Consider the following 25,473-nt stretch of genomic DNA (forward strand, 5'->3'; position numbering starts at 1 on the left):
TTCCCCAAAAAAATAATTTTAGCTTTTCCTTTTTTTTCATGAAAGGTGTTGATTATTTTATACTTCTAAAAACTTAAGGTCATATAATGATTAATTATAAAAAGCAATTGTAATATTCAAAAGCTACTTAATTAATGTAAAAAAAAACATCTGTAACTTTTGTATATATTTATATAATTATTAATTATAGTATCTATTATATTATTTAATCCTATGTCTGAATTCTATGATAGGGTGTGTTTATTTTAAGCCAAACTTTAGAAAAAGGATTTTTTTAAGGTATATTTTCCAAAAATGCTTATTTTGTTAAACTCAGGACTAATTACTTGGATTAAAAGATGATAAAATTGTCTTATCAATTTAAAATTTGTTTTATGCTCCTAATGGACCCTTAAAAATCATCTCAACTAATTTTGATTTTTTTGGTTTCTTTATATTTTGTGGTTTCTACCTTATGTTAATAAATAAAATGTAACTGTTTGCTTGTAGATTATCTGTGTCCACTTTTTCTCTACTAATGTGTATTTATTACGTCTGGATAAGTCAGGGAGAGTATACCCAGGGTTACAAAATAAGATGATAATAAAGTCATGCTAATGAATATACTTATGTATGTTATTCAAGTATTATGCAACATTAAATAAAATAACTAAATTCCTATTTTTAGGCGGATTATTAAAAGGAAAATATGTTTGTTTAAAAAACAATCAAACAGGTTAGGTAATTAACCCACTGATTTTAAATATCCTTGTGAATGAAGCCGTTCAAAACAGACCTATGTTTCATAAAAGTATTTCTTCTATACTACATACAAATAATATCAACAGCTAGATTTACCTCTTAATAAAACTACATCAAAGACATATATTATAAAATTGAACATCAGATTTAAAAAAAGATAGTTTGCTATGTTAGTAATGAAATTTGGTTTTATCATATGAAGGCATTTATTATAATACACACATAAATGAATTCATATAAAAAGTTGAAAGAAAAGAAATGTCTGAACCCAACAGAATTAATAAGAATGAGTATGATCAAAGAATCACAGTACTTTTTCTTCAACTATTACATTTTCTGATTCTTCTCATTGCTTTCTTTAGAAAATCTAAATACTGTATTTAATGCGACCAAAATCTTTAAACAAAACAAACTTATAGAGTAATTATGCTCTGCTATATTATAGACAAAAAGATAAACAGAAAAGATCAAGAAAAAAAAGATGAAAATAAATTGAATGAACATTTAGACAGGAGTTTTACAAATGCTACAATTAAAAAAAAATATTGAATAGCCAACAAAGAAGCTATTAAACAAAATAAAATCATTTAGTTTAATATTGATAATTTCTTAATATTCAAATGTCTAAATTTATTTTTTTATGTTGAAAAAGTTCCTAATCTTCCTCAATGTATGAAATATTATAGACAAAATGAGAAAATTTAGTTTTCTTCTAATCTTCTATTAAATTACTCTTGTCTATCTTTTTGTCTATTAAAAAAAAGATTATAGATAAATTAGTTTTATTCTTTTATTGTAAAAAATATTAAAAGCATAAATCATAATAAAATCTTTTTGCCCAACTCAATTTTATGAGATTAAATCATAGATATACAGATTATTTTGCGATAGGATGAAATAATTACTAGGGATTTTTTTAAAGATAAGATCTTTTTAACAAAAATGATTGATTGTTTAGAGGCCAAAGCCATTTTGGCGCCTTGTTCTAATTATACTTTAAGTTTTAAAGGTAATCTTAAAATTATTTTCAATGCTATTTACTAATATTAAAGAACATTGAATAAGCCGGTTTATAAGTAGTGGGACATGTATAAAATGATTTTAACATAAACAGGAAAGCTATGATCATTTTACTGCTTGTTGCTAAATTTGCATACAATTAAAATTTTATTATGAAGTATAACATGTGTAAAGAAAATGCATTTGTTTAACACATACAAGAAGAAAAAAAGTTTAGAATGTGAGAGAATAAAAAATATTTGACGATGTGAAAGTTCATATCAATGCAATTATCTAAATATAATTTGGTGTTTCTTAAAAGTGTAGATCTTCAACCCTCCATCAAGTTTTTTACCCAGAGAGAGAGAGGACAATGGACTGTTTTTAACACTAGTCCCCAAAGTTTTATAATTACGTTTTCTTATTCGTTGACTTCAGTGAATTTTGAATGGTTATTTCATTTATTTGAATGTTCAAACTTTTCAACCACTAATTTTCATTGGGGATGTACATAAATTTATTTTACCTGAGTGTACACTCACTAAAAAAATTTGGAAAGGCCTCTTTAAAAAAGAAAATTAGTTGTCTTGTATATTAACATCAATCTTTACTTTTTATCTTTTTCCCCATCCCAATCTCTCACTTTCATGCATTAACTTTTAAATCCATCTAATTATCAAACTAATTTATTTGTGATACATTTTTAAGTAGCACAATACATCATTAGAATAACTTGTTTTAGACCAATTAAAATAAAATAAATTTTATTTTTTAAATAGCTTTAAATAAATATTTTATGAGTTACTTCTCATCTTTTTAATATTAAAATATTTTTATAAAAATGCTATCATAATGAGATAAAATGAAATACTTTGTTTAAAGATATTTGGCACTACATAATGCAGCAAATATAGAATAAATGATGAGACTATAAATGTAGGAAAATGTCCTGAAATTCTTAATGCCAAGTTATATTCATATCCTAATGCATTTACCAACTTTGCGAATTACACATCCCAGTTCAATGACCACTGGATCCAAGAAATTGCATTTTCATAGCAGGTGTTCATACACAATTAGACAAAATTATGATTTTCTAAACACCCAACCAATTAAATCAATATATTTGTCTATTTTTTTTAACTTCTTAAAAAAATTGGGTAATCCAAATCCAAATAATGAATCAAGATTTGGCTTTTAGTGCCTCATAGTACCATCCCAGTTACCTTTTATCTGTCAAATAATTCTGCTGTTGCTATCAGTTTTTTTATTGCTGGATTTGTAACAATACCATTTATTACACAAAGAGAAACAGAGAGAGAGAATGGAAAGAAAACTGTGGAGTCAGGAGGAGGAGGCTGATGCAAAATTGCATTTTCTGAAAGGGGTAGAAGATAATTGGGAAGGGACAATATAAAGGGAGGAAAATGCATTTATATGAATAGAAAGAGAATAAAGGGAAATGGGAGAAATAGGAAGAGAACTTTATGGGGCATGAGACAGAAACAGAGTTAAAACTGGATTCTGCTAATCTTATGCCAATATTTATATTAAAAGATAAGCAAATTTTGCATTTTTTACAAAAAAAAGTGACATAAGTTTGACCTTATTAAAATTTTTTTGAAAAATTTTCATAATTAGTGAATAAAGGACATTTACTTAATTGTATGACCACTCCTAAAATCTGCACACGCACCAAGTTCAATGCCCCAGGATGATTGGCGAGCAAGAAAAAAAAAGAATGAAAAAAAGGATGCAGCAGCATTTTTGCTTCTCTTTACATTTTTATATTTTTTTTTTAGCTATTTTTGTTGTTTTTGAGATGCTTGAGTTATGCAATATTTTAAAATAAACATGTTGATCTAGAGTTGTTGTTTTTTTCCAGCAATTTAAATGAAGGCCTTTATGATAATTTGTTTTTGGTCTTTGCCAACAAAATTGCCATACAATATTTTAAATTGCATATTTAAATCACACATACTGTCAAATTCAAATGACTTATTATGTCTGTGACATCATTGATTTACAAATATTTGATAAAAAGTTTATCCATAATGAACTTTTTATATTTGGACCAAATGATGTAAAATGATCATTAGATATGGTACACTTGACAAAATGATTTGTTAAATGAAAACTTAATTTTAGAAATTACAATCTTTGGTTTAAACTATTGGTCTGTGTTTGTGCCATATGATTCTAATTATAAAAAAAGTTAATTTAAACATTAGTTAGTTAGTTTTCCTCGTTTTTTTTTTTAAATCGGCGTTTTAATTACTAGAATTTGTCTCAATGTCAATTTTTAAAAATTGTCTCTTTTTCCATTTATCCATTTTTCTATTTCTTCTATCTTCTCTTTATTCATCTTTTATCTCTTTCTCTCCTCTCTCTCTCCCTCCCTCCCTCTCCCTCTCTCTCTCCCCTGCACACTTGATCGCCTCTGAGCATAATGTTGTGCCCAATTTCATGCTTGGCAATTTCATTTTTTGCATTTCACCCCACAGTGGCAAAATTATGGTAGTTTTTTCTTTCCACCTTAATTTTTTAACAAATTTAAAAATCAGAACCTACAATCTTTTTGATCATTATATTTATGTGCCTAAAATTCTGCAATCATTTTTAGCACGCTGCCATGTAAATGGCATGTGGAATTTTGTTGTTGAATATCAACTGTATTTAGTCAGTGATTTATAGTCTTAACCTGCCAATAAAAAAATTTATCAGTATTATTTATTAGTAGGTGCTTCGTCCCTACCCTTTATAGGTGAAGCCCCCTTGTTTGTTTTTGTTTACAATGAAAAATTAATTTTTGGGGGGTGATAATTTCCCCTCCCCCAAGTTAATAACTTCTTCTTTTTTACTTTTTCAAAGTTTTGCTTTTACATATTTATGATGTTATCGCTGCCCTATTTGTATACATAATTGCCTTTATTGATGTACATTATTGAGAAGCTTTACTCTTAATAAAAGATTGTGAGTTTAAGGGTGTAAATATATTGTCTGTCATAAATGTTAACAATCATAACATTATACAACTGCATTTCTTATCAGTTAGATCAGTTCATTCTTAAGCTGTTAAAAAGAGTTTATACCAAACAAATAATTAATGGAATTGTACAAAGTTTTAAATTAAAATAAAGTTCAGAAATTTTAAATGTGGGCTTTTGTCACCTTTTTTTACTTTTGGGTATTAATTAAACTTTTAAGAAAATATAATATCTTCATTTAAAACATTTTTCATTCCAAGAACGACATTTTTTATTTCCTTAAATGGTAATTGTCTTTCTGGTCAAGTTAATAGATGTTTAATCATTACTAATTATTTCATTTTCTTTCATTGTTAAGTTAATGGATTTTATAATGAAATATAAAGAACATGATTTAATCAATTTATGTCATAAATTTAGATTTGAAGCATCTCTATGACTTTTCTTTGAATATTGTGAGATAGAAAAATTTTGTTACGTTTAAATATAATAATAGTTATTTATTGCATAGTACTATTGACAGATTTCCGCGCATATTAAAATGAAAAATTACAAGATTAAAACCAGTATTGTTAGCCCCGCTGGGCAAATGCTTAGGCTAGCACAATACTTTTCATTTCGATATTTGTGTAAAAATTGTCTGTAAAATACCACTTTATATGATTTTTCAGTATGGCTGAGAACCGGATCTAATCCAGCGAATATTAATCGGTTTCGAAGTCATACTGGAAAAAATATAAGGAACTAACTTTAAATTTTGTTAATATTTGAAGAAGAAACATAAAAAAACGCATTTTCATTAACATAATGAATATGTTGAAACAAAACAAATAACTCCATCATACTTTCAGTTATTGCAATTTATGTTGAATTAGTCATTTTTGCTTCGGTAGCATTTTATGTCATGATTTTTGTCATATTTGGTCCACAATTTCTGCGCGTTTCATGCAATGCATATCATTATAGGAGGGGATATTGCAACCAGAGAAACACTAGACTTTTACAGCCAAAAAATATGACAAGATTATTGTTTTCTATTGCTTAAATTGAACAGGAAAATTTATGATAATTTTTAGGATGATTTTAATTAGAAAAGATCTGCTAAAGCCTATTGGTTTGCTTGAAAACAATCATTACATGCAAAGTTAAGATTAGGCTAGAAAAAAACAAGTATGAATATTTTCATACTTGTACTGAGGCGCAACCAATGTAGCAGAGCAGTAGGGTACATAGTACTGTAAATTATACTTTTATACATTAATTTTTCTTATTTATTGCATTTAAAGTTTGATTGATTGGTACAAATTTGTTATTCACCGATAATTTTGATAACAAGGGGTATTTTTGTTTCTCATAATTTGGGGAGTTTACTTTAATACATCGTCCATTGTCTTATCCCGTATGTTACCCCCATGTACGGGTTTAAATGCTTCATATTAGTTTGTATTGATAGCTTATTGACTTATGGAGTATCTTCGATACAAATTATAGACTTAATTAGAGAAAGAGAGAGAGAGAAAAGGAGATAAAAAGGGACATAATTCTACTTTGATCGCTGTAAAGTAAAAAACCCTCCAAATAATATTATCTAGCACGAAATATAAACATTGAACCATGTCTCTTCAACTTGTAAAACTTATTCAAACATTATAATCAACTTAATCAAACATATAATATTTTTTTGTTGGGGGGGGTCCTTTTTTGGTATGTCTATTTAGCTTAGGAGGGTGGTGCTATCCCCAAAAGAGTTAAAAACCTTCCCTGGACGTATGCGAAGATTTACTGTTATTGAGAACCTTATCGGTTCAGCGGAACACGCAGATAGACCGACATCCTGCTACCTTAATTTAAAAATAAATAGCGCAGCAACTTATTCAATCTTTTTTTTTGCTAATTACTCTCATATTCTTTCTTTCTCTCTCTATCTCTTTCCTTATCTCTTTCTCACTCTCCCCCTTTCTGCAGTGCATGATATTTCCTAACAGACAAATTTTTACATACATGACAAGTCTGTCTGGTTGTCTAGGCTATGACAAGGGCCAGGGGGGTTAGTGCCTACTCAGGATTAAAGGGTTTTACACGTAGGAATAGTTTGATTTTATAACAAATAATGATATAATTTTTATAAGAAGCTCAGCAATAACAAGTAACACCAATATTGATGATTTTAAAAACTAGAATATTATGTAGTAAGAATAAAAAAAAAATAACAACCCCTTGAACACCCTGAAAGGTTAGAGTTTATAAAAATTGTCGTGCATCCATAAAATGTTAGTATTAAATATCATGTACTTTATAAGTACCTTTTTTGATGGAGCGTGAATTGTTTTAATTAAAGAGGGGGGGGGGTGTAAATATCGCGTAATCAGGAAGCCAAATCAAGTAAAAAAGAGCCATATCTTGCAAATTATTTTAACCTAACCTAACTAGTAACCGTTATTTCTTTGCTATAAGTTAAAGGGGAGGCGTAAAGGTTTGTAAATATCGCGTAATCTATAAGTTAGGGCTCGTAATTTTCTGACAAGATAATATTTGACCCCAGCTTATCCTAATCTAACCATTTTTGGGGGGATGGGGTTTTGTTGTGTATGAGGTTTTGTAAAAATAGCTTAGTCTGAAAGTTAAGAGCTTCTAGCAAGAGCCATACTACATGTATATACTTTTTAACCTAGCATATTTTTTTTGCAGGGAGATGCAGGCCATAGAGAACGGAGAGGTGGAGGACAACAGGACGGGTCCCAACTCACTCGACAAAGAGAGGTCGCTGCTGAATGATGACCCCCAGTGGTTGAAGACCCCGTATGTGTTGGCCAATTACAAAACAGAGCCCTGCAAGAAACCCCCCAGACTTTGTAGGTAAGTCGGGAATGTCTTGACATTGTTTAGGTGGCACGGTCGATGAGGTCAATAGATGGAAAACAAACAAAAAATCCACATCCTTATACTAAAGTAACAGGATGTTTGTCTGTCTATGTGTCTGTCTGTGTGTCGGTACCGAAGGATCTCGCCAACCGCTGAACCGATCGGGTTCTCCTTAACAGGGTAGATTCTCATATATCCTGGGAAGGTTTTTAACTATTTTGGGGGAGGGTACTACCACCCTCCCAAAAGAAATGACAAAAAAATTGAAAATATTCTTAAAATCTGGGAGACTTCAACATATCATTAAGAGGTATCCGTAACATAAAGAATTATCGTAGACTTTAACAAACAAAAACATTTAAAGTGCCACTAGAGGCCTCTAGGGGCGTAGCCGCTAGTAATTAATAAGGGAGTAAATTTTATTAGGGGGTGACTTATCTTGGGAGTGTGATGGTACCCTCATCCCCCAAAATAGTTTTAAACCTTCTCAGGATCTATGAGATGCTACACTGTAGAGCTGTCAATATCCTTTCAGTGGTTAGTGAGACTCTTTGGTACAGACAGACAGACACAGATCGTGTTGACTTGTTTAAAGGACGGCCGTTGAGATTTTTGAATAATTTTGTTCTTGTTTATTTCTAGACAAGGATATGCGTGTCCACAATACCACAACAACAAGGATAGAAGAAGAAGTCCAAAGAAATTTAAATACAGGTCAGAAAATATTCACAATTTTTTTTCTAGTTAAATGGTTACCTATGACAGTTTCTAAAATAGGTATTTTAAACCTAAAATTAAAAATTAAAACTTGGCACTTTTGTGGCTAAGTAGAAGAATATTGATGAAAGCGAAGCTTCACAAATCAGACAGATAAACAATGCCAAACATAAAATGAGCACAAGACACAAAATATTTTCTTCCTTCCATATTTGATTTGAACCTAGCGTTAAAAAGCTTAAATGTATTTAATATCAACACCTTAAGGGTTTATTTAAGAAATTTCATCATAAAGATTTAAAAATTAAGAAAAAAATCAGAGCTATCCATTACAGACGGATGGAGCGACTCTAAGTGTCGAAAAGATTCGCTTTAAAAAATGATGATACTTTTTGTGTACCCCAAATCCTAAATTTGAAATGGTCGCCTACCATGTGTTGTCGTTTTAATTTTAATCCATCAGAGTTAAATCAGATAATTTCATCCCCCCTTCTCCCTTTATTTTCCTTGCAACTCTTTTGCTTAATAAAAAATATTGATTTGAAATTAAGTTACTTTTTTTTGTTGCTTTGATTTTAAACAAAAAATTGGAATTGAATATTTCTTTTACATGCTAGACATGTTTATTCCTCATGAATTATAATGATAAGTTTAGTCTTTTATTGAAATTGTCTATAATAATGTTAAAAGAAACGCGGCATGAGATACAAGATTTGCGCCTCCTATTATTGATTGATAGTTATCCTAATAGGGCTAAATATATTCCCTAACATTTAAACGCACATACTAAAAATAGCTATTATCAAGCCCCGTAAAAACTGAGGGGAGAATAAGCCCCCCTTGTGTGTCACATAGATACGTGACTTAGCACACACACAAATCAAGATATATATATACCCCTTTATAGGGATGCTAACAGGTGTCATATATACACCATTTTTTTAACCTTTCATAATCTTAAAATGGTTGTTTTTCATGGTTTTACAATAAAAAACTCCTATCGTAGCTTCTCTTGTGCAACTATTGAAATGGTGATTTAATCGGCTGCTATTTGAGAAAGGCTGTTCAATCTGTATGTGAAATTCACTTAATAAGCTTTCTTACATAGATAATAGGCTTTACTTGGGTTTTGTTCGAGATAGAAGGTTCAAAATCCCATTGACTAAAAGCATAATAACAAAACTTATTTTGTATCTTTGCTAAATTTCATTTAACCTTTGGTTGATCAAAGAAAATGTGTATCTGTTATTGAGCAAAATTATTTATTTGAACAAAAAACACTTTTTTTTTAAATTCTAACCTTTCATATTAAGATTAGGTATGTCATATTTAGAGATAGTTTGATGTTGTCCTGGCTTAATTTTTTTCTATTGCCACAAACTTAAAAATAGAAATTTAAAAAAAATCTGTCGTTTTTAGAAAACATATTTAAAGTACATCCTGATATCATCTTATTTTTTAGCAATTTTCCTTTCTGTTTGTGTTTTCATTTGCACCCCCCGCCCTACCCCCACCAAAAAACAATTGTTAGGTGCATTTACTGTTCTTTGCTCCTTAAGATATTTGCCATTGCTGCGCTTTTTATTGAAAGTGGTCTTTTTAAATTCAATGAGAAAATGTCATTTGTCATTTCTAAATAAGGAATCCTTCGCCATGCCTTCTGTTTTTTGGATTTAAGTATTAGCCTGTGTGTGTGAGTGTGTGCTTGTTAAGTAGGTGTATGGTATGTTTATAAAATCTTTAATCTCATAAACGGTGTGAGTTTACTGCTTTAGAAAACCATCGAAGAAGATAATATAACTCTTTAAAACATTGGGTATCTTTGTTTTTTTACAGTGAAATTATAGAGTAGCTGCACTTGAAATAAATAATCGGTTACAAGGTCAGAAAAAAAGGAATTCCTTTCCACTAAATGTGTTCAAATGGATTTAATACTGAGATTTTACTGAAACCATCCGAGGTTTGCTTGTGGAGAGGTGATTGGTCCGTGTTTTATGCACAGTTAGGACTTCCAGAAAAAGGTCATTTATCAAAATGTTTGTTTGTCTGAACTGATAAATTGGCGATTAAAAAAACATTTTTTTCGTGGCCTAGGCTTTGATTAATTTCCGTGGGGAAAAAAACCGGTCCTGATATTTGAAATAATCATAGTTTGATTTCTATACATTGTCCACGGAAATTATATTTTAGTAAAGCAGACTGGTAAGACCAAGCAGTAGTGCAAAAGTTTTAGTTTTTACTAAATGTTTTATAAGTCTACTCAATCTTATTCTAGGGGATATGTCAAATGCAGCTTATTTTGTTTTGCCAATAAATGTATAGGTATAGATGTATAACCAAGACAGCTACCTGGTTCCAGTGCTGAGGACCTTTTTCTTCTGCCAACAAAGGGGGGAGGCGGATGTGCCACTTTTTGAAACCAAAAGTAAAAGTCAACAAAGGAACTCAACTAAAATAAGAGTTAAAGGTCTGAGATTTTGCATGACAGTTGCTTTATAGGGGAACAATATGGAACTGTGAAGAAACGGCGGCGCAACCGCCGTTTTCCGCCGATTTTTTTTTTGCCTTTTCTCGGCGGTTTTCGGCGGTTGTGCCACCGTTTCTTCACAGTTCCATATTGTACCCCTATAAAGCAAATGCCATGCAAAATGTCAGACCTGTAACTCTTTTTTTTTAGTTGAGTTCCTTTGACTTTTAGTTTTGGTTTCAAAAAGTGGCACATCCGCCTCCCCCCTTTATTTCTACTCCTTTGTAGCGACTTAATATTTCCTACGGAATTGGCTGATATTAAGTCCTCTCTATTCCTTTACTTAAATGTTTTGCCAATAATTCTTAATAACTTGTAGATAAAAAAACTGGGAGCAAAATAGTTTTTTAAAACTTGGATTTATGCTGAATGATCCATAAAAAGATTGAAAAGGTTATGCTGCACTTTGTTTAATAACGGATATCGATATAATTTTTAACACATATCCCTTAATCAAACTATAAAACAACAAGGATGGCAACATCCATAAAAGCGAAGCACTGAAATTAGTAGGACAAGCGGACATTAACACTTGTATAGTGTCTAAACTGAATCATCAGAATATAAAAGTATAAGAGTCAAAATATAAGCAAAATTTAAGTAAATTTGTTGAAAAACTGCTTGATACAGGATAATGTTTATGGACATACTTACGTCTTAAGGGCTTGATTATAGAGTTGCTTCGCTTATAATATTGATCTTTGTTGTCCCAGGAATCAATATACCAAATATCAGATCAAACGGATAATTAGATCACATAAAAATTTGTTGTTAAAAAAGTAAAAAAATCAACATGTTTAAAATGGACATACGGACATTCTGGTTATGATTATAGAGTTGCTACGCTTTCTAAATCGTACCTAAATACAACAGGAATCATCATGCAAAGTTTGAAATCGATAGGACAATTCTAACATGCCTAAATTAACGAATAAAAGCTATCTATCTCGGACGTACGGACGGACCGATCCTAATTATAGAAAAGCTTCGCTTTTAAAAATTGCATTAGTAAAGTTTTAAAAAGAACACGTGCTAAAATTTTTTCTATCTATATCATTTCTTCTGTACTTTCTAACTTTCTAATAAGAATGTTATCTACTTGTTATTTCTGCGCTACTTATGGAGAACAACGTCCTTGTTTCTCTCCTTTTGTGTATAAAAAAATATAAATGTATATTTTATATATTTGTACTTCTTGTGCTGTTTGTCTGGCAAAGGTGATACAAAAAAATTGCAGAAGAAAAACAGCCAAAAATAGCTGAAAAAAAACAGCCAAAAAATATTTTGCTTTAGTAACGCAGCTTGTCTGAAATGTACTCATTAATTCTGTCTGTTATTTTCTTATTTATTGAATTATTCCTTGACAAAAAAAGCCTTTAAAAAATTGTGTCATACAGTACTTTCTCATCTAAAGGTTTAAGATTTAAGCACATAAAAATTCATTACTAAAATTTGCACTCTTTTAAATATGTTAATTTTTGCCTTTTATGCAAATATAAATCCAGCCATTTTCTGGAGAAAAAAAAGTTTATTGTCTCAAAATTTGAGCTGAAATTTAAAAAATCAAATTTTGAATTTCTATTTAAACAAGGATGACAACATCCATAAAAGCGAAGCACTGAAACGGTAGGACAAACAGACATTAACATTTGTATAGTGTCAGAACTGAATAATCAGAATATAAAAGTGTAAGAGTTAAAGCAAAATTGTAAGTAAATTTGTTGAAAAACTGCTTGATACAGGATAATGTTTATGGACATACTTACATTTTTAGAACTTGATTATAGAGTTGCTACGCTTATAATATTGTTCTTTGTTGTCCCAGGAATCAATATACCAAAAATTTAGATCAAACGGATAATTAGATCACATAAAAATTTGTTGTTAAAAAAGTAGAAAAATCCAACATGTTTAAAATGGACATACGGACATTCTGGTAATGATTATAGAGCTGCTACGCTTTCTAAATCGTACCTAACTACTGCAGGAATCATCATGCAAAGTTTGAAATCGATAGGACATTTCTAACATGCCTAAATTAACCAATAAAAGCTATCTATCTCGGACGGACGGACCTACCCTAATTATAGAAAAGCTTCGCTTTAAAAAACGCAGTTACTCAAAATTTTAGACATAAGAGAACAAATTTTGTGTAAATCCATTGTAGGTAGTATTGAGCTAGCAGTACTATTTCGACTTTTACGTACAGACAAACGTACTGAAGTATTTATATTTAAAGAATAGCTATGCTGTAAAAATTTAAATGTTTATTTCTAGACAAGCACTTAAATTACATAATTAAACTTAATATACAGAAAATAATTAAATTCAAACTACACTTATGTGCATTAGATTCAGTAAATATTTTAATACAGTTTATATAGACAAATAGATTAAATTCTAATAAGTGATTTGATAGGCTTACGGTGTATTCAGAAAAGTAAATATTAGGAGAAAATTGATTGTACCAGTCTTAGCCTTAGACTGTAAATTTTACTGGCACCCAAAATTTTTTTTTAATGTGTTCATTGTTTTTTACTTGTATTTAGTTTGTATATAGTCCATTATCTTATCCCTAAAGGTATGTAGTATATTACTATATTTTTTTTCGGTAATAATGTACTAAAAATTATCTTTTTTGAATAAACTTGCTTGACATGATTTAAATGCTTAAATCATGATAATGCAATAAAAATAATTTAATTATATTTAAATTTTTCTATCTTATGGACTTCTGAAACTTTGAAAATAGATCACATTTAATTTTATTTAATCAAAATATCAATTTGCTGTATGATACTTTATTGTTATACATTTATAATTGTTATTTTATCATTATTATGGATTGAAGTTATTGTCATATAAACAATCATTTCAAGCTAGAATTACTTAATTCTTTCATTTTTGGCTCCTGCTAACGTTTCATTTATAAAAGTAAGGAAATAAAGAAAATTTATTGTCCAATTTTCTATGTTTTTACTCTTCAAAAATTATAATTTTCAGGAATAAGGGGGTTGTCAGATAAATTAACTAGTATTCAGCTTCTTTGGATAATATTTTTCCTTAATTGTATATTTAATAATGTATGTGCTTTTTAAAAACAAAGATGATACTATCCATAGAATCGAAGCTTAAGCATTAGATTGGTATTTATTTGTTGTCAAAAAAAGTTAAACATCAGTTGGTTTTAAATGGACGTATGGACTTTCTTGTTTAGATTAAACGCTTTCTATATCTTGCCTATCTTTAGAGAAAACCATTAGGCAAAGTTTGAAATTGATAGGACATTTCTAACACGCGTAAATTAACTAAAAGAGCCATTTTGACATACAGACCCTAATTATAGGAAAGCTTCGCTTTTAAGAATTAACATATGGCAATTGGGCCATCTTGTTACCATATACTTACACACACACACACACACATACACACACTCATATATAAATACCCATGAAAAATAGCACAAAAAGGTAGCAATTTAAATGTTATCTAATTATGAGTATAGTATAAACAGGTTTTTTTAAAAGTTTTTCCAAGAAATTGTAGTTGAAATTTTTTAAGGGGTTGATTGTTTTTTTTTGTAACCACCTCGCCCCATTTGTTCCAATTATTTACATGTATAATGACTGCCAAATTCTACTTTTTTTGTTTGATTATAAAATTTGCTATTATAATATTTTATCAATACTATTAGAACTCTCAAAGACAGAGGGCAGAGCTAAGGTTATATTCTAAAAAATTGTGCGGGCCAACTTTTTTTCCCTCGGCCAGTAACGCCTTTAGTTGGAACAATGGGCAACCAGTTTCAAGAAATGGATTGCGAAATTTTTTTTGGATTTGCCAAGCTTTTCTTTCACTAACTTATGTTCTAAATTTTTTATATTTCTTGACTTAATTAAAGCTGCTAGGTATATTTATTTTTCTACAAAAAAGTGTACAATAACATTAATGTTTAAAAACATTTAAATTAATATTGTGTTCTAATTAAAATTAAAACAATATCAATCAAATGAATCAATTTTGTAATTTATGAAACTTTTACAATTAAGATTATTTACAAAAGTTAATTTTAAACTATGTAGACATTTAATAATTTATAATTTATTTTTGTACATGAATTATGAAGTTTTATACTTTAACATCGATAGAATTATCAATACCTTGCAATACTGTATAATTAATTTCTGTACTTTTTTAATGTAAAGCCCCATTGTGATTATTAATATTTCTTTCTTTAGGTCAACACCTTGCCCCAATGTTAAGACAGCAGATGAGTGGGGAGATCCTGTCAGCTGTGATAGTGGAGATAATTGTCAATACTGTCATACAAGGTATACAGACAGATAGTTAGACAGACAGACAGATATATAGACAGATACTGTCAGCTGTGATAGTGGAGATAATTGTCAATACTGCCATACAAGGTATACAGACAGATAGTTAGACAGATATATAGACAGATACTGTCAGCTGTGATAGTGGAGATAATTGTCAATACTGCCATACAAGGTATACAACAGATAGTTAGACAGACAGATATATTGACAGATACTGTCAGCTGTGATAGTGGAGATAATTGTCAATACTGCCATACAAGGTATAAAGACAGATAGTTGGACAGACAGACAGATATATAGACAGATACTGTCAGCTGTGATAGTGGAGATAATTGTCAATACTGCCATACAAGGTATACAGACAGACAGACAGATATATAGACAGATACTGTCAGATGTAATAGTTGAGATAATTGTCAATACTGCCATACAAGGCATACAGACAGACAAAATACAATATATTAAATTGTAAATGTGCCTATTTTCTTGGAACATTCTTGTGTCATATTGAATGATGTTTGCTTATATTAAATCTACCCAGGGATAAAGGAATATTTAAGTAAATTGTAGATAAAGGCAAAAGTAAAATAAATGCAGGGCTCTTCGAAGTAAGCCTAGTATACCTAGTGTTAATCCTTTAAATTTTTGTTAGTTTAGAGCAAAATATAATTTGTATATAGTTTTAATAATTTTCATTGTAATATTACTTATTCCCTCAAGCCCTGGCTGTAGTTCAGCCACCGTGAAGTAGTAAAACCAACATAATTCTAACAATGAGTTAATACAAACCCCCCCATAGAAATACTGTAGCAATGGTGTCTTATCCCTGCATAAACTAACCCATGCGGGCGGGAGTCACTTATAGCCAACCCAAAATTATTAAACTTGGTAACTGATTATTTTATGTTCCTAAGTGGAGCTGTTTTTTTGTTATTGTATGAAAGAGCATCTAAAAAAGCCCCTTTATCAGGGAGCGAAAGGACAAATGAAGATAAATAATTCTTTCCCCCAAAATATTACTTGTTTCTACCTTTATTTGCTTATATTTGTTTGGGGGAAAATGGTTTTAATCTACAAAAGGAAGAATTTTGTCTGCTCATATCTCTCTCTTTCTGTCTTATTCCTTTCTTTCTCTTTCTTCATGAATCATGATACTAAAAGATGAAATAAAATGATCATACAATGAAATCAAAATAAAAAAAAGGCAAAAAGTAATAAATATACGATTAGCAGAATTGGGCTGACAATTTTAGTATTGTTTTGTTTGCATTAATACTGAAATAAAAAAAGCCACTTTGTTAGCGAAAATTTCTGTCTTTTTTTCTTAACAGTTTTGTTGAACATCCCTAAAATAAAAGCCCACTGCCGTTTCTGAAACTATCTTTTTATGTCATTTTAAATTATTTTTTACATTTGTTTGTATACTCATTCATTTTTTGAGCATTTTTGCTTTTGGAGGATTTTTTAAAAGAGTTAACATCCCAATAATCCCCCCCCCACAAAAAAATCTAAATCTACAATTTTCACAGAAGCTTTGTAATGGTCCTGGTTAGGTTTTAGGCTATTTCGAACACAATTTTACAAAGAGTAATAACATAAATACAGACATATGATAGGGATATGGGGATAAAGACGATGGAAAATAGTTTTCCAGTGATTATATCTTTAATTCTGTATTTGATAGCTATAAGATTTGGATGTAGAATTATTTTACATGCCATTGTCATCTCCCTTCTTTCTTTGGGTACAATTCTTTAATCTATTTCTTTTCCTTTTTGTAATATTAACACAGAAAGAATAGAATGAAATGTACCATTTTAAAAATGCAGTTTATTACAATCGAAAGTTATCCAGGAATAGTTTTAGAATACAAATTCTGCTACTCTATATCTTAATACGCTCTTAATGGAAAATTTTTTCTACTTAGATGCTATCAGAAATAGATTGCAAGATTTTTGTGTGTATTTATTCCTTTTTTTATTTGCAATAATTTTCTCAGCTTCTATTCAAGATAGACGGCTGATTTTTCCCATCCATTTATTTTTTTGTACTTCTCTTATGGATGTTGTCATCCTTGTTTATATTACCAAAGTGTGAATGTCCCAATCTTTTGTTCTGTGTTTCCTTATTTTAAGATTTCGTGTCTGCAGCAATTTAGAATAATAGGCCCTAAAGTTAAGCCTGGTGTTTGTACGATACATCTGATTTTCCTTTGCTTCTCTTTTAAACCGGAAGTAAACCGATTCTATAACTTAAATATGTTTCAATTTAAACAGAAAAAAAAGAATGATACAATAGGAGGTAAAGTTGGATGATTACTCAGATTTCAACTAGCACAGATCATTGGAAAAAAATAATGATATTTTCTGTTTTGTAAGAATGCCTCGAAGTATTAAAATAAAAAGGAACACACAAACATTTTCTCTTGGCTTTAAACATACATGTATGCTTTAATCTAATTTTCTTTCTTCAACAATAAGTTGCAGCTGTGCCCCTAGATTTAAGGACATCCTAAATAAGGAGGGAATATTTACATATTTACATTTGATCCCCACAAAATAAAGTGAAATAAACGGGGGTTTGGCCGGGGAGGTTATCATACCTCCCATAAACTAGATAAAAAAAAACTGATCATGAACAATATGAATCTTATTTGTAAAGGAGAATCAAATCGGTCCTCAAATATTGAGATATTTTAGAAGCTCTTTGTACATGGTGATTATTTTCTTCTATTATATAAAGTAGTAAGATTTTTTTGTCTGTATCTTAATATTTCGGTATTACTGTACTGATTGAGTTTTCCATTTTAGGTAAGCATCATATAGGTCCCGGGATGGATTCAGGCTATACTATTTTTAATTGAAGTATTTGGATGCTTTTATGCTATTCTTCTGCACTTCACTACCCCTTTGCATTCCAAGCCCAAGCTAGGGTTGCAGCCGTTAGTTGATTAATAACAAATATTTATGATTCTTACCTTCTCAAAATAACATTCTACATATCAACTTAAAGGAATTTTAATCTTATTTCTTTCTCCATTTTGCTTTCTAATACCCAAAACTATTTAATCTCTTTTTATAAATAAACTATTTAATAGAAGGTTTACTTAAAATAATTATAGATAGATAAAGGGGTTTATATTTGGAGAAATATAATCAATTTTTAAAATGGTTAGCTATAAAAGTTTTACGAAATTGATAAGGATAAACATACATATAAGTATAAGTATAAGTAGGGGGGAAATTACACTGGTACCCAAAGTTTTGTTCAAATATTTGAACCAATAATTTTAATGTAGAGAAGGGGTATTTTGTTTATCATATTAAAGCTTCAATTGTCTTATCCATTTAAATCCCTGGCACAAAGAAAATCAAATAGTTTACTAGATTTTAATATTTTTCAATATCTATTAACCTTTATTTTTCCCTTGCAGGACAGAACAGCAGTTTCATCCAGAAATCTACAAGTCAACGAAATGCAATGACATACAGAACACAAGTTATTGTCCTCGCGGAGCATTCTGCGCCTTCGCACATATAGAACGTAAGTACTATTTATTTTATTAGAGCAGCTACGCTATTTTAAGTTTTTGTGTCCGTACGTTAATCCGTTCTTGTTCAAAGTATGTTAGACGAAGGGACATTGTATTCGAAGGAGGGATGAAGCTAAACCAGATTAGAATCTGAGAGTTAAATTTAGGAATATAATAGCCTAAAACCACCCTCTTTATAATAGGATTCTACCTTCCTAATGGCCAAAAAATTCCCTTTTTTCTCATTATCACGCGTTTGATATAATATAAAGATAAAATTGAAACTTGAAATATTAACAGTAATTTGTCTAATGGCATTCATATATTCGTTTTAAACAATAATCAAATGACCACAAAAAAAAACGTTTATAAAATGACAAACAAAACGACATGATATGACATTTTTGCGCTCTTCAGACAATGGAATATTAGAAATAGAGATTTAAATGACATATATTTGATTCGGCGCGAAGTGGTAAAAAATTTGTAGAATCAGTTAGTTCTTGACGGTCTTACCAATAAGATAGTTAATTTTATCTTTAAATGTTCCTGACTTATTGATTGATTTTAAAATAGATATTTATGAATACATAAGAATTTTAAAGCAGTATTCTTACATTTTGCTTCACTGTTGCTCTATTAAGCCTCTATTCTAATAACTCCATTTATATTTTGTCGTGTTTGTTTACTTTATGTTTAATTATCTGTTAATAATTTGAACATCAATTATTATGAAAAATTACGAAGGTAAACAAAGATAAAAAGTGTCTTTATAAGCTTTTTTGGCGGTATTTTCGTGGACAGCACAAAAAGAACCTCAACGTGTTCAAAAGTGCGGAATAAGTGTATTTTAGTTTTAAGGTATCATACCTCAATTAACGAGAAATATTCAGGCAATTTACTTGATTAAATTAAACATTAAACAAATATATAATTAAGATACATTTTTATATTCATTACGATCTCGCTAACGACCGAGATTTTCAGGGGATCTTAAGTATTGGTACAAGATAGGATTTGTACAAGGGGGGGGGGGGGGTATATAATGCCCATAAAATATATGGCACCGAAAGTATTAAGATTTGGGCGATGAAAATGTTACTGGCTTGTGTTCTAATTAGTATTTTTGTTTAATAATCCCTCTGATCCTTTATAGTGGGATGGTGGAGTAAAACAGTAAAAATTGACCTTAAAGATGCTTATCAGTAAAGAAGTACCATGTTGGTCGACCGGTTAGCGAGATTTTAAGCAGCAGACAGACAGAGACAACCTGTTACTTTTTATAAATCGTGAGAATTTAATATTAATTTAAATCAAATAAATATGACATGGGAAAAGCTAATATTAAGTTTCTGTGGAAGTGATACATCACTGAAAGTTAAATTACATCCATTTTTTCTACAATTCAAAATAACATGACTTGATACCCAAAACATTTTGTCGCAATAATGATTAATGGAGCCTACTTTTTAATAAAAACTTTATTTTGTACTTTTAAATTTTTTTTACATTTATATATCCTAGATACATAAACATTGAATATATTGAATTAAGTATTAAATATTTATTTATTCTTAATTAAAATTTACCCATTGATTACAACAGACATTAAAACAAAGCTACAAATAGGACAAAATAACAAACGAACATAAATAAAAAGAATTAACAACTATCAGAGGTTAATTCTTTTTTAAAAAATTTTGCCTTACTAAAATTTAAGTGAGGCAAAATTATACCCTCTAAATTTTTAGCTAGCCCACTGATTTTAGTGGGGCAAACTGATTTTATTGAGGCAAATCTTTATTAAGAATTCACCTCTGGACTATAAAGTTAAGTAATGAGCATAGAGCTGCTAAGCGTTTAATAGTATGCCTAATCTTATTTGGAATGATCAACTTATACGACTTAATGCTTAAATTATGTTTTTGTTCTTTGAATATTTTTTTGAGCCTTAATGGCGAAGACGAGTAGTTATTTCTAACATTTCAGGTTATAAATCCCGTAAAATCAGGAATAAAGAGATAATAAGTAAATGACCCTTCCCCCCCACCCTTTATTCCCATCATTTATGACTAACGAAGTAAATATAGAAATTATGGATGAAAAGCTAAAGATTCACCCCAATATTATTAAGCTAACGAATAAAACACCGGGTTTCTAACTTTGGGGTAAGTATCTTTTTTTAGTCCATTGTCCTCTTCCTTCCTGCGTACCTTACCCTTTTTTATTGTTGAAAACAAATAAAAATTCAAAAGCATAGAAGCTATAAAGGTCAAAATTCGTCTGTGTTTTTATATGTCCTTGTAAAATAACGAATATTCATTAATTAGTAAAGAGCAAAATTGTTTTGAATCTTCTTGAGCCTTTGTTTAGAAGCCTTTGTTAAAGGCATATTGATTTCTTCCTTTCCTTTCTATTAGATATACATTTATTTGTCCCATTCTAAAAACTTTTTGTTATAAATCTATGGCTATTTTCACAGTTGTACCGTTTTGTATTACACTATTAGGGTGGCTCGTATTACATTACTCAAATTTTTCTTCGTGTAAAATAAAACCTTAGGGCCAAAGTACATTTTTTAAGCATTTTTGTACAGTCTTTAAGTCTTACTTCTTCCTAAAAGTATGTTTAAAAGTAGCTACGCTATAAGAGTCTAACCTTTTATTTGTAAAAAAAACATTATTTTTATAAAATGAAGTATGGTTTTATCCAGTTTTTTAAAACAAATGATCTAATACATAGCATAAAATTAAATACTAGTAAAAACCGATTTTAATTATCTTTTAAAAGTACACTTAACTTATATATATATTCTGAGAAATAAAAAGGTTAATAATATGAATAAATGATCGTAATAATTGATATATTTTATGGGCTACTATTAAAAAAAATAACGAAAATACGACATTAGAGCTTAGAAATAGTATTAAAGCGCCATAGAGTAAAAACAGTCAAAATAGCCACAAAATGCAACCTAACCATAAAATGATTGAAAAATCATCATCTTTAGGAGAATCTTCACCAAAAATCTGTTCAGATGTAGTAAATGAAATACTTAAATTCAAAGTTTAAAAAACAGTAATTGTAGTTTTTGTGAAGAAAAAGATTTTTACAAAAAGTTTAAATTTAAGATTACATAATAGATGATAATAAGATAGAATGCTTATATATGGTTTAAAGGGTCTATATTTACCAATGTATCAATGGATGTTCCAACTTTATGATATATTGTTCCCTTTTAAAATAATCCTTATTGTTACAGGAATCATCAAGGTTTTAACTTGCTCAGTTGATTCTTCCATAAGTTATTTAGAAGGTTTGTAAGGGGTTGTTGATCACTCTATGTAACAGTTGATTAAACTACTGAGAAACTCTATAGGTCTTGAATTAAAAGGTCACTCTTTTTACCCTTCTTGGAGCACAGCTCCTGAGAAACTTTTTAATCTGTTTCACATTTTATTTTGGAGCAATTGCATAGTTTAATAACAACATAGGTAATCAGTTTGTGCTCAAACTTTTTTGAAAAATTAAAACCAATTTTATATTATTTCATTTTTATACAAACGGTAAAACCAGGGTTCCGGGGCCGGGAGCAGCAACATTTTTGGTGGAGCCGGATCCGGAGCCGTATTTTTCGTTAAAAACGGCTCCGTCTCCGGACTAGCTAAAAATGATTTTTTAAAGTAATATTATAATTTGGCAACGATCTATTTCCATATAATAAACTGAAAAACTATTGTTACTTAACAAATACACACATCCTTCTACTTTTATATAGCTTTAATCAAATAAAAGAAAAATATTTTATATTATTTATTTTATTTTATCAAATTCAATAATGAAAAAAAATAGATATATTAATTTTAAGGTAGGAGCCGGAGCTGGAGCCGGAGCCGGAGCCGCATCAAAATCATACGGCTCCGACACCCTGGGTAAAACTATGCTAGAAATGCCTATACATTTTGGAAATTTACTTGTCCTAAACTTATAGATGAAATTGTACTTGTTTTCATTCGTTCTTTAAATCTGAAGCAGATAATGACTTTTTTCTTTATCTCAGAATTTTATAGAGTTCGCTTTGGTTCTTTATTGGGTTTATATCTTATTATTTTTTGTCTGTCCATTTATATCTTGTAAACCACTGAACTGATTTAGTTCTCCATTTTAAGAAAGCTTTCTATTTATATCGGGATGGTTTTAAGCTATGTTTTCTACAAGTTAACTTGGCCTTCCCCTATAGACCCTAGATATAGCAAGGCAAGAAGAACCTAGTCGTCTAGCCGTTTGTGAGATTTTTATTTGCAAATCTACGATGTTATAAGTATACTTAAACATATTAAAATGTTTTGATTCTAATCAAAACAATATGAAAACAATACGTTTTTACAAAATTTACAATAAAATATAATATAATTTGAAAAACAGCAATAATAAGATAATAATGAATAATCTTTGGGATATTATTAGTTTTTAATTTTCTACCAAGAATTTTTTACTAAAAGCTGAAATATCTGAAAAATCATGTTACCTATTTTACAGAAACACTGAAACATAAATATCTCAGTTTTTTCCATCGTAGTCAAAACACATCTAAAATTTGCCCGACTAACATGTTTTTTTAAATAACTTTATTAAGCATGCTCTTAGAATGAAAATATTTTAATTTTTGTTAAAAAATATAAAAATTGGGACCTAGGATTTTTTTTATTGGGACATTTTAATATAGTTTAATGTGCTAAACATAAAAAACCTAAATTATTGCAATTATAAATTGCAAAAAAAATATGAAGTCCACCTTTGGGAGACCTAAATCCGCGAAAAATGCAAAAATAAATAATGCGATTCCAGGTAAAGTTTTTCAATTCCCCAACCCTTGCGGGACTCAAAACTGACCTAGTATAACCTTTTATTTTTATTTTCAGAAGACGGCTTGGAAAACGGAGGTGACCTAGGTATTGGAGACATGATGAATCCGCACACAGATTCACAATCTGATTCTCAGTCAGACAGGAGTTCCAACAGTGGAGAGGTAAATTTGAGTTTTTCAGTAGCGAAGCTACCTAATATAAGGAGAATGGTTGTACGTCCGTAATTCCAAACGTTACCTTTTCATTCAACCTATTATCATATTTTGTTTACTTATTTCAAAAGTAGCTTTGATTGAATGAATGAGAATGTGTTCAGTAATATCTCAGAAACCACTGGACCGTATGATTTTTTTAATTTTCAGGGAAGCTTCTCATTTTTCCTGATTATAAAAGAGGATTTTTACATTTTAATGCAGTGTTTATGTAATAAAAGGTTTCGTGACTTTTTAATAATTCTTTGTCTACTATAATTTAATAACTTTAGATAGGCTAAAATATTGTATAATTTTCTTCTCTTATATTATACAAAGTCGGAATTAGGTTTCCTTCTAAAGATAAAGATTAAGTTTTTTATCAGATGCGAAGCTGTTCTTTAATTTTCATTCTCCCTTGTTGTACAAGTCTTTCGCTAGCGGTCAGGGAAGTTCTGGTCCGATTTTTCATAAGCGTCGTCATATTTATGACTTTCTTAATAATACCTACTTATACCATATGTGTGAGAGGGCATAAGGAATGTCTTGGTGCCTAAACAGGCGTTCAACAAAAAATAATGCCCGTAAGGTACCTTAGGACTAGGGTAGAGTAATGAAATTGTTGATTGCCATTTCGTATGCTTATTCTTAAGGAAATAATCGAAGGATCTTATTAATTTTCAAAAAAAAATTTCATAGATTATTTTCATATTTGTCCTTGTGATAATAACTTGTTAGGTTTCTGACAATATTATAAAATACATCTATTATACAAAAATAGTTTTTACCTAATATGAAAAATTATCTTATTTTTATTAGGAGAAAGGGACAAGTTTATGAAAGATATTTAATAAAAAAATATTTAGCCCTGTAGAAATTAAGGCTTAAGTTTCAAAATAAAGAATACATTGTATTTTAATTTAAGAAGTTTCCATTTAAGAATTGTGGAGTAAGATTTTAATTAGAATTAATATTATAATGGACATGAGAGAATTGCATTGAAATACCGCTTTTGATAACAATAAACTTGAAGAATATTGGTTACACTAACAAATCATTTACATGGAATTACCACTTTTGATGAAAATGAACCTAAAGAATTTAGAATATACTAGCATATTATCAAATGATCTACATGGTAAATACCTCTTTGGATAGAAATAAACCTGAAAATTATTAAAAACTATCTAATGAAAGTATCCCTTATTATTGAAATAAACATAACTATTTTTTTTATTTCAGATGATAGACTTAGGCTGGCCTGAGAAATCTAAAGCCCCGGGGTCACAACTTAAGAATAATCAAACTAACGTGAGTTATATTCTTTGTAGATTTAATTTAGTGGTTGAAAAGTTTAGGCACTGCTATTTTTGAACCAATTAATCAAAATTCAATCCTACTTACCTTAGTATTCAGCCAAACGAATAAGATACCGTGGTTATAAAACTTTCGGTACCAGTGTAATTTACAGTCTAATAACCTGTCCCTCCCTGAGGCTCGCATTTCTTACTGAAGCTTGTTCTTTATTACCTGACCTATGCTTGTGAACGGCAGGTGTCATACATAAATATAAATATATTCGGATCATGGAAAGAAATCGAAGTAGTGGGTTCCGTCGTATTTTCATAGTAGCTTTTGATAAATAAGTGATTTCCCCGCAGGGTTAGGGAATTCGCCCCGCATAGGCTAGAAAAAGAAGAAAAGCTACTATA

The 25,473-nt window shown here is 29.7% G+C and overlaps 1 protein-coding gene across 2 annotated transcripts in view; it reads left to right on the forward strand.

Annotated features, from left to right (window-relative positions):
• unk (RING finger protein unk) overlaps positions 1 to 25,473 on the forward strand; it is a 139,248-nt gene that overhangs the window by 105,954 nt on the left and 7,821 nt on the right. For both annotated transcript variants that reach the window (XM_080174271.1, XM_080174272.1), the window contains 6 exons: positions 7,416 to 7,583; positions 8,232 to 8,303; positions 15,072 to 15,164; positions 18,604 to 18,713; positions 23,625 to 23,731; positions 25,004 to 25,072. In XM_080174271.1, coding sequence (XP_080030397.1) covers positions 7,416 to 7,583; positions 8,232 to 8,303; positions 15,072 to 15,164; positions 18,604 to 18,713; positions 23,625 to 23,731; positions 25,004 to 25,072 — 619 coding nt within the window. The remainder of the gene's footprint in view (positions 1 to 7,415; positions 7,584 to 8,231; positions 8,304 to 15,071; positions 15,165 to 18,603; positions 18,714 to 23,624; positions 23,732 to 25,003; positions 25,073 to 25,473) is intronic.

This window comes from Acartia tonsa, chromosome 10, assembly GCF_053477335.1.
Source record: "Acartia tonsa isolate MP-2025a chromosome 10, ASM5347733v1, whole genome shotgun sequence".
In the NCBI taxonomy this organism is placed as follows: Eukaryota; Metazoa; Arthropoda; class Copepoda; order Calanoida; family Acartiidae; genus Acartia; species Acartia tonsa.